Below are 10,837 nucleotides of genomic sequence, written 5' to 3'. Positions count from 1 at the left end.
TAATGATACAAATGAGCAGGAGAGCAAGACAACAGGATAATACACAAGCTATAAAAACACATACATTGCATGATTGAGAACTAGCTTTATAAATTTCATCTCATGTCTTACTTATCATCTCTCAGTGTCTCATTGTCTGCTGGTTTGAACTCTTTGCCATGTGATGAGATGCAACCTTGAAACCTGAAGCAACTTGTTAGATGATCATTAACAATGCCTGCTGCTTGCATGAATGAATAAATAACAGTTGGGCCAACACATCGGAAGCCCCTTTGCATTAAGTCCTTGCTTATGTTCTCAGCTTTTGGAGACTTAACTGGTACTTGACGTGCGTATCTAAATCCATTTACAATTGGTTTGTGATTCACAAAGCTCCAGAAGTAGTGATTGAATGATCCAAATTCCTCAATGATCTACAATCACAGCTCACAAATAGATAAGAATCAATATATATATTGACAAATGACTTTGAGCAATTTGACAAACATCAATAGTATCAATGCTTGACAAGTGTGGTCCAATATGCAGAAATGGCGAAGCTTTTGTACCATAACTGCAAGATTCCCATCCATTAGGTACCATTGGATCATGATGAAGGAAAGCGGGCCCTAGTGTGCTTTGGATAGCAGGCCAGACAGCTACCATGTGATGCTTAATGGATATAAAATTCACATAATTTTTCTCCGAATGCCTAGCATAGAAGATTACACTGGAACATGGGCAGGTCTACTGCCAAGAGGACAGTGGTCCATGTTTTGGAGAATGGAACAGGATCAGAGTAGCATTGAAGAGTTTTACAAGATTTCATGCTGCAGTGAAGTCCTTATTTATTCCCTTTCTTCTTTAAAAATTGATAGGCAGCACAAAGAAATAATAGGTGCCTCTCAGAGAACCATTTAAACACATACTTAATTGATGGTGGAAATCCATGCTACGCAAACTATGGCAAAGGAGATGTCTGACTGAAAGAGCGCTCATCTTGTGGCTTGACTCATCTATGAGTGTATTCCACAAGGAGATATCCATGCAATGCTAGTCAAGAACCCTATTCTAGGTTTTCAATTGCCTCATGTGGTAAACCATCAATACATATATCCAAGAATCTTGTAATGACTTGTGTTTTCGTTAAACATTAAACCCAAGGATTTTACAATTAAATAGAGCTAGCAAAGGCAAATAAGAAGACATTGATGCTAATGATCACAAGGAAATGAGCAATTTTTCTAAGGAAAACAAAGGAATTAAATCACAGTGTAGTACACTTAATTGCACAGGTTGAAATTTTACCTTAAGTGTCTGCTTTGCATTCTCAACAACTGCACACATTTTCTGTTCAGATAGCAAAGTGCTGCCACTTGTTCTGATTGTAATTAGCTTCTTCTCATCAAACTTTGCAACAGATTGAGGGTCGAAATTGTCAAATATTTTCCTGCACAAGTTAAAAACAATGTATCTTATCATTCTTCTCCCAAGTAACAACACAAATCCATCTTTACATAAAACTACTTTGATAGAAACAATCACAATTTCCCCTTTGATTGATTGATAGAGAGAGTTTGCACGGTCGCATGCATGTGTGTATGTAAGGGAGAGAGTACATGTACAATTCGAAACAATGGTGCATGAATATTAAAGGCAGTGCATCACACCTGAATATGTCTCTGTTGCTAAGAATAGCGGGCCACCTTAGTTCGGCCAATGCCATTGACAACACCAGAAGCTCAAAGAGCTTCCGGTCATCATGCACAGGAACTCCCCATTCTTCATCGTGGAAAGAAACATAGAGAGGTTCTAAGAAAGACAACCATAAATTTTCCAAATTAGCGAGGCATGGCTAACAAGAGTATTAAACTGTCTTGAATACTTATTTAAAACAACACTCAATGCTACTCCTAGACCTCCAATTTTCTATGACAATTATGGGAAAGGCTCAAGAACACTAATCCAAATTTGTTGGTACGAAATTCTTTTTTAAAATTGGTTTGGGTGAAAATTTTTTGTACAAATTGACAGCATTGACTCAATTAATACTAATCAAAATTAAATTAATACTATATGTATATATAATATTTTAAAAAATAATTAATTAATATATTATTTAAATAATTAAATTTTACAAAAATGAGTTGCTGGGATAATTTAGAGGTGTTTAGATGGAGAATGTTGATAACTCACCAACCAAACATTACCTAATCACAATTAATCCACTATATAAGTTTGTCATAATATAGTAAAACCAAACTAAATGTCAGCATCTAATTTCTACTTTTAAAAAAATTCTTTCAAGAATAATCCTCCACATTACCATAATCAAATTTACGCAAAGGAGAAACACTAGCACTTTGCGCTCATCTCCAGAGGCACGTATGAAACTAGCTGAATATGCTCAATAATACTTCATCCTCTAGTACAGACGGAACCGTTCAAAAATATCTCCTTTTAAACAAATAATTCTTAAAATGTTTATTTTCCTCTTAAATTTAACATATTTAGCTCTGGAAATTTGGTGTAGATTTCTAAATGAAGTGAAATTTTGGAAACAAAATAGCATCTAAGACTCACCGGAGAATGGCGTGATCCAAGCGCACCTCAGCGAGTTCATGGTCAGCACTGGTAACGATAACGACGGCACACGCACGGAGTTCAGCGCCGCTTTAACAGAAGACTTCAATCCCGGTCCCTTCTTCAAGGATCCTCCACTGCGAGATGAATCCTCAGACGAGAACGAAGAATCAAGCCGTGTTTCCACAAACCGAGACTTCATCCCCCTTCCCTCCTTCCAAGCTTCCTTCTTCTGCACAGATCTGGCCACCTCCTTCCGTGGCTTGCATCTCGGCTTCACCGAGGACCTCACCGTCGCAGCGCCGGCCATTTTCAACAAAAACAAGCTCAGATCTAGCTCCAGAAACTCACAGAATCAATGGATTTCTCGGAGGAACAAGAGAGAATTTCAAAGAGAGAATGCCAGAGATGAAGGAAAGTGGGGAGCTTCAGAGGGTTTAAACAGCACAAAAGGCGGTCATTTTGGCTACCGTTTATAACAGGTTGATACATCCACGTGTCGGTTGCTATGGAGTTCTCTCGATTTGAAAATGACCGGCCCCGAGTAGAATTCCATTTCTGCCCACACTCTCTCTAGGAAGAGGTGTACAACATTTGGTAATTTTAAGGTTGAAGTAGGGGCACAAGAGTCAATATGAAGAACAGACAGCTTAGGCAAGGTGTCACTATCCCTCGTTTGGTGAACCGTTGAGAGTGGGGGGAACATAACTTCCACCGGAAGTTGCTTACCGTTATGTACAAGCATTGAAAATTTAAAAAACAAATAATTTTTTTTAATTTTTATTTTAAATTATGAATCTCCCTCCCTGCATACTTACTTCATTGATTTAGCAATAAGACCCTAAGAAAAAATAAATAAAAGAGTAAACCAATGACAAGCATTTTTTTTAATTTTTTTTGCATAAAAGAACAGAGTTTTTGAGTGCTGAATTATGACTAACGTACGAATAAATAACATGCTAGTGAAAAATGCTTATGAGGGCGGTAATTACGCAGATGTTTGTCCGAAGAGAACATGAAGATGTGTATATCATGGAGTTCAAGCAGTTGCGCCGATTGGTTCAGTAGCTTTATTCAACCATGCCCTCTCTTGTTCGTTGAGACGTGGGGCTAAAATTTGTCGGCAAGCAGAATGGTATGAATCGATCCACTTGATTTCTTTAGCATTCAACAAGGTCAGATCCATCAATTTTTTCTGATATGGTACCTGCATTTTGTCAAAAAGAAACATTAAGTTTTTCGATAGGACGAAAAGAAAATCTTAAGGTGCAGAGTAAGACAGATGTTGAAATTGGTTGCTGGTGTGAGCTTACCCATGTGATGTTTTCGAAAGATAAATAGCCTTTTTGTCCGAAGTTAAACTTCGTATTAGCATCTTTGACTATAAGAACATTTTCCAGTCTTATTCCAAAACACTCATCCTCATAATATCCAGGTTCTGCAAGAAAATATAAACAAAAAGCGGCATACAATTAAAAGCCAAAAGAAGAGGCATTCACTACATACTTTAAAAAACAAAGAAAAAAAAAACTAAGACTTACCATTTGTCACAGTCATTGAAGCCTGCAATGGCACATTCCGAGCATAAGGTCTAAAACTAATTAAGTGAGGCCCTGCTCAACATGAATGTCAATGTAAAAACCACAGGCAACAGCATAGGCTCTATGAAACAACATGCAAAAATTTATAGAGAGATATACTGCCAGACCCTCATGAACATTTAGGTATGATCCAACCCCGTGACCAGTCCCATGTCTATAATCAAGACCATCCTTCCACAATGGTACTCGAGCAAGAACATCAAGAGCATGTCCTGTTATAATAAAAAATGCCTGTGACTTTGCCTACACTTCTCAAGATACAACTAGCTACACTACCAAGGTTACTGGCAGTCCCTCTTACCGGTTGTTCCATTAGGAAATACAGCAGTGTCCAAAGCAATATGGCCTTGGAGGACCTACAAAACCATAATAAGTAGATGTTATGAATTGATAGCTATCAGAACTCACAGATATACAAATTTAAAAATCGATGCATAAATTAGCACAATAAACACTGAATATGTTGGTATTGTGTCTTGCATCACAGATTGAAAGGATCATGTTAATAGTTAAAGGGTCAAACAAAAATCATTGGAAGTAGGTATAATTAAATGGAAATTATCTGGCATTAAAATGGTAACTGAAAGCATACTTACAGCAGTATAACATGCTTTCTCGTGATTTGAGGGTGTGCCAAAATGGACAGTCCTTGTTATATCAGTTGTTCCATCTTGATACTTCAAAAACAAGCAGCATCAGTAGATTGGAGGACAAAATCACAATTTTAAAAAAACACAGACACACATACTGACGCTAGAATATTAAGGGTTTTAAACAGACCTGTGCCCCTGAATCAAATAAATAAATGCTCTCCGCATCAAGTTCTCGACATGTTTCGGCCTTTGGGGAGTAATGAATAACTGCTGCATTTGGCCCAACAGATGAAATAGTCGGAAAACTCAGGCCTTTGAAATGCTGCAGACAAACCATATTATGTGAACAGACCAGCAAATATTTCAGCATAACAATAAAAATCAAGGGCAGGATAAATTTGGGTCAAGGAGTCAAGGAAAATCATATTAGTGACAAATTTTCTGGCAGACGGGAATTAGCAATCTTGCCACCTCATTCAACTCAGGTCAAGTAGCATCCCTAGGCAAAATACTCTATGAAAATTAACCGGATAACCCATCTGAAAGAGAATGAATGAAAAAAACAACACCCTAGCTTCAGCTTCACTTCATAATTTGGTACAGAAGGAAAACAAGAGCGATTGTTAGCCAAATGCAAATCAACTAAATGTGCAGTTCTTTCTTCCGGGAACAGGGGCATCATTAGATATTTAATTTAACAAATATGTGAGAAGTATTATAGTACAAACAATTAGCTGATACAAAATCATGTGTTTAAAGAAGTATCCTTGATCAAACTGTGAGAATAAATCTTATAAATGGATCATCTTTCTTAAAAAACAAGGACAAAGAAAGATGAAACAAAGTCTTGAACCAGTAATTTAAATAGTATGGTTGACATGAACTATCAAGTCGGACTATCTCAACCAGAGATCATAACAATATAGGATTGTACATGCTTTAAAAAAATGTCATTGAAACAAAAAGAAACATACCTCTTGCTTAGCACGGAAGCTCTCCAACTTATCACTTACAGTTACCTCTGTTAATTTGATATAACCCCTGATGATACAGAAACCGATTAATAAACGAATGACACAAATTCCACTTGAAACAAAATAAAGGCATATATAAGAAAAAATAAGGATTCAACAACCAAGACGCATAGATATGCAGTGGAATGTAACTTTGCTGTTGGAGACGTACAGAAGGTAAAGATAGTAAGAATTTGGTAAAATAGACCAGAAAAATGGATATAGGGTTCAGTGAAAGCATATTGAAATACCTCTACAAATATCAAATGAATAACAAATTACATAGATGATGCATTGCTTTACAAGCTTACCATTTCTATCTTGTATAAATTAGCAATCAAACAAGCTACTTTAAACTGTAGTCTTCATTTTACTACATTTTAAAAATCAGAATTTCCGTTTAACAAATCAGATGGCTCTTTTATCTTGAAGACTGTGATTCAAATATCAACTCATTTCTCTCTTTAAGCGTGAAAGTAATTGCTCATAATGGGGCAACACATAATTTGGTTTATTTATTAATCACAGAAGGGCAACTATGCAGTATTATCTACAAATTGCGAATTTTTAAATAATAGAAACTTCCTTATCCAAGTATTAAGGATTTGAGCATGTGATGCTTCTTTAGATTGTGGATTCATTTTCACTTGTAATTGTATTTTTGTTATAGACTTTCAAAGACTACCTGTAACTGACTCAACCAGTAAGAGAGCCACCTTCAACAAATATATTCAGGGTTCAGAATTAAGAAGCATAAACAAAATCAGACGACTACCATCCAGAATAATCCATGCTACTGCAAAAAATCAAACCATGTAAAACACTAATAACAGTCACGGGGCTAGTGATGTGAAGTATTAGATACATTCATACATGAGAACCATAATAAAAGTTTTAATTACTTAACATGGATGAAGACATAAATACATGAATGAGTGGAAAACAAACTTACAATTTGTTACTTTCACAAGTTTTTTTGGGTTCCAAGAAGTAACCTGAAGCCCCACAAATTTCTTTCATCTGCAATATTACATAAACCAAGGATAATTAAGTTCGGATACACAATTTTTGGAGATGCAATGAAACAAAAGCAGATGAGCCAATGCTATTTGAGGGCCAAAACTTATAAATAAGTGGCAGAATGTGGACTGCCTAATTGAAATTTCTCTTTTATCAATCAGGGAATATCCAATTAGAAATGAAAGTGTCCTCTTATCAACAATTATTATAGCTTATTATTAATATCTATTATGGGTTTGAGCATCAGCTACAATAAGGAGAGGCTAATCATTAATTAATAAAATTTGAGCATGAATATGATAAGGCCATTTGCAATTAAACTACAGCGAATTTAATATCCACATCACTCAACTTGATCTGAATTGTTTCTAGTGCATGGAAATCTAAATCTAACCCTATGAGCTTCTAACCTTTTCATTAAATAGTAACAAAGTAATGGTTTTTGAAGACTCAAGCTAAAGCAAGATACGAAATGCTCACACCAAGTTAATTTTGATCCACATGTGCTTAAACATGGTTAGATGGACCTCAGTATCAGATACCTGATTTAAAGGGCCCGAGATGTATCTTTTATATCACTTTTTGAATGCTTGATCACTAAGTAAGACACCGCAAAAAAGCATGGCTATTTGCTCAAAATATTTAAAATAGTGTAGATTAACATCAACAGTTAAATTTTGAATTCCTATAAGATTTATGCATTTGTGAGTAAAATAGTGAGCTTCATGAATTCTTTTGTACAACCAATTGCCTCACAATCCAGTACATGTTACTACTGTTGTAGAAAAAAACAGGAGCCGTTATTCATGTCTTGAATTAGATGGTTGATAAAATCACTCAATATCCTATATTGTAAGAAAAAACCGTTATACCAGTTTTATTGCATTTACTACTCCAGAAAGTACGCCTGTAATTACAAAGATAAGATTTTCCTTTCATAACCTTTTTTAAAATTTAAATTCTCAGCTATTATCATGTATCGCCACAATTAGTTTATAAACACAAAATAAATGATAATCAACTCACAAAATGTCATCAAATAAAAAAGGTCAAGTGCAAAAAATGCTTGAAAAAAAAATGTAGAAACACCTTCACGTGCACAGTTTTAGGGACAAGGAAGACTTAAAAGAAAAAAACATGCCCAAATTTGATTGTTCTTATTCTCAAGGATAATAGCTTGACTACGTATGTGACATCTTAAGAATTTAGTGAGATGCAACATATGTAGACTGAACCAAAATAATAAACAGACTACATATTTGCCATAGTGGCGCTCAACTAACCTGATTATCGAGCCAAACAAGATATTGTACAACAGCCACACCATCTCGAACATGTGCCTTTCTCAAGCCATCAAGCTCAATTGGATTCTATTATTTAATAATGAAAAATGCAGTCAACAAATATTTTTCAAGCAATAGATTAATATATGATTGTTAAAATTCTGTTTACATGTCAAATTAGTAGCTTCCGAAATAACAATTAACACAAGGTATTCATTGCATGTGTACCTTAAGAGCTTTTGGCAGTGCCAAAGGTGACTGCTGCATAAGCACCTGATCAGAAGAAAGCTTCGAATACAGCTTAAGGCAGCATGAGTTAGGGTCAATCCATGTGACAAGATGCTTCACCTCCTCACCTACACCAGAACAAGACAGCTGCCCAGATCCAAGCAAACTAACATCAAATTCAACTAGATTGTACTCCTTGATTTCAATTCCATTTTGAACCATGTGATTATGGACCTGTGCCAGCAAACAAATGCATCAGACAAGCATAACAGATGCTTGGTATCTTAAAAATAATAACAATATTATTGAAGATGGAAAATTCATTCTAAATGATGATTCAGATATTGTGAGTTTTCTTTCAAATCCAAACTGACCTCAGAAGAGACCTTTCTCTTGTCAACATAAAAGAAAGCAGACTCTATTGTTACAATGGCAAATGCGTGAACAACTGGATTGTAATCAACATCATTCCCACGTATATTATATAACCAAGCAACCTGCACACAGTTTGAAGACAATGGAATTGGGGAATAACATCCAGTCTAGAAAATACCAAGGCCAAAATCTTTAAAGGCACAATGTTAATTGAACAAGTATAATAAATGAACAGTTAATGACCATAAAAAGAGCGTGAGAACAGGATACCTCATCAAGTGCTGTAATGATAATACCATAAGCTTTCTCACGAGTAAGTTTTTCTCTCACATTCACCAACTTATCTGAGACAGCTTGGCCTGCAAATTCCAAAGGCTGTACAATGACAGGGGAATATTGTGCCGGAGGCCGATCTTTCCAAACTTCATCCACCAAATTAACAGACAACTGAATTAATCTTTGATTTTTCTTTGAGAAGGCCTGCTCCCATCTCTGAGCAGTTTCTACAGATACACACCATGGGTCAACCCCTACAGCAGCATCTTTCGGCAGATTCTGATAAGACAATAGCATTAGAGTAGATGTCAAATTTAGTTACAAACTTGAAACAGAGATAAAAAATCCATCATAAAATAACCTGAAACCATCTACAGTTAAACAAATTGCTGACAAAGAATTCAAAGCATTGTCAGTCCAAGAGTTCAAGTCTTCTTACTAAAATAAAGCATGTCTAGCATTAGTTCTGCAGACATCTATACGAAAAAATTGATCATTTAACAGAATTCTACAGCAATAGTAAATAACAAATATGAAATTTCAAGAATTGCAGAGACCAACAAGTGAGTTCAATAAAAGAGTAGTATAAATGGCTCACGTCAGCTATCCAGTTCTCAACAGTTGGATCTTCTCCAATTTTCATGAGCTTCCACTGATCACTCAGCTGCTGTGTTGCTTGTAAGAAATACCTTCCATCAGTCCACAAAAATGCCCCACTGGTTGTTATAAGCGCCAAACCTAATGAATGAGGCATAGCAGGTTAAATGAATCACCACAAACATTGTTCACAGGAATATTCTTGATTGAAACCATATATCCAAGTAAACAACACAAAACACAAACCCAACTTTGAAAACCTTCAACAAAATCGCACTTTTCCTATAATTGAATAATAAGAAACATAATTCCAGCCATAATCAAAAGTTCAAGATGAAAATCTCACCAGCACTACCAGTGAATCCAGAGACAAAGTGGCGCCTTTTATCCCTCTCCGACACATACTCGCTCTGTAAAAGCAAAACGTAATCACAAAAACTTAAAAAAGAAAAACACAAGAAAATCACGCGATCCGGCAATGAAATCGAGTGACAATCTAAAGAAACCCCCATAAAACCTGATGGCTGTCCTCCGAGGGAACGATGAGCGCATCGAGCGGCGGCGAGTGGGATGCCATCAGGGACCGAATGGCCGCCAGCGTGTCCGCCATCGCTCCGATCTCTCCGAGGGATTGTTAGCGATTGGATTGAGAGGGGCTTGAAATCGTACTATATTGGAAAGGAACGCACTGATTGAATGAGCACCAGTGATTATACCCGCAATGAGCTCTAATGACGCTTGTTTTATGGACCCATTTCGCGCTTTGGTCCCTCTTAGTTTTCATATTTTCACAAGGCACTGGTCCTTTTTTTTTATCAGAATTTTGTTATATTTATATTTTTATTTATTTATTTATTTACACACTTGTTAAAAGTCTTAATTAGTGGAAATAATTCCCAAATTTAGCATGGAATTCCTTTTATCTTATATATATGCGACGATTAATAAAAGCAATTTAAAATAACAATTAATGATTATTTTCTAACTGGTTGATAGTAACGGGCCAAATCCAATCCACATTAAAACTTCTGAATGGTGAAATGGGCCAGGCCGGCCCAGAAGACATCCTTATATTTGTTTGCAAAACAGCCCAATCTGTTTTCATTATCCTTTTTCCCTTGAAGAAGTTTCCTAATTTTGGAAATATCTTCTCAACTATCTTTGATTGATCATCAATTGTATCTTTCATAATAATATCAAATAATTGAAGGAGAGTTTTTTTGAAGTACATAAACGTGGAATCTCCATGCTCGCCACTCACTTCAAAAGAAAACTTAGAAGTTCACTCA

The 10,837-nt window shown here is 35.9% G+C and overlaps 2 protein-coding genes across 2 annotated transcripts; both read right to left on the bottom strand.

Moving 5' to 3' along the window:
* Nucleotides 1-56: 56 nt before the first annotated feature.
* On the bottom strand, nt 57-3,354 carry LOC120249547 (probable GMP synthase [glutamine-hydrolyzing]). Its single transcript, XM_039258099.1, has 4 exons — nt 2,563-3,354; nt 1,650-1,791; nt 1,288-1,429; nt 57-413 (listed from the first exon to the last, which is right to left on the bottom strand). The coding sequence occupies exons 1-4, from the start codon at nt 2,870-2,872 to the stop codon at nt 108-110; spliced, it is 900 nt and encodes a 299-aa protein (XP_039114033.1). The 5' UTR covers nt 2,873-3,354; the 3' UTR covers nt 57-107.
* Nucleotides 3,355-3,426: 72 nt separating this feature from the next.
* Nucleotides 3,427-10,262, bottom strand: LOC120249546 (aminopeptidase P1). Its single transcript, XM_039258098.1, has 16 exons — nt 10,066-10,262; nt 9,895-9,958; nt 9,550-9,689; nt 8,946-9,230; nt 8,675-8,797; nt 8,301-8,534; nt 8,073-8,159; nt 6,722-6,789; nt 5,731-5,797; nt 4,944-5,078; nt 4,760-4,840; nt 4,465-4,519; nt 4,271-4,375; nt 4,104-4,175; nt 3,876-4,000; nt 3,427-3,769 (listed from the first exon to the last, which is right to left on the bottom strand). The coding sequence occupies exons 1-16, from the start codon at nt 10,156-10,158 to the stop codon at nt 3,602-3,604; spliced, it is 1,902 nt and encodes a 633-aa protein (XP_039114032.1). The 5' UTR covers nt 10,159-10,262; the 3' UTR covers nt 3,427-3,601.
* Nucleotides 10,263-10,837: the final 575 nt, after the last annotated feature.

The sequence above is a fragment of the Dioscorea cayenensis genome, chromosome 19 (assembly GCF_009730915.1).
Source record: "Dioscorea cayenensis subsp. rotundata cultivar TDr96_F1 chromosome 19, TDr96_F1_v2_PseudoChromosome.rev07_lg8_w22 25.fasta, whole genome shotgun sequence".
In the NCBI taxonomy this organism is placed as follows: Eukaryota; Viridiplantae; Streptophyta; class Magnoliopsida; order Dioscoreales; family Dioscoreaceae; genus Dioscorea; species Dioscorea cayenensis.
Note: the sequence above shows the minus strand (reverse complement) of the source record. Positions and strands in the feature narration are given on the sequence as shown.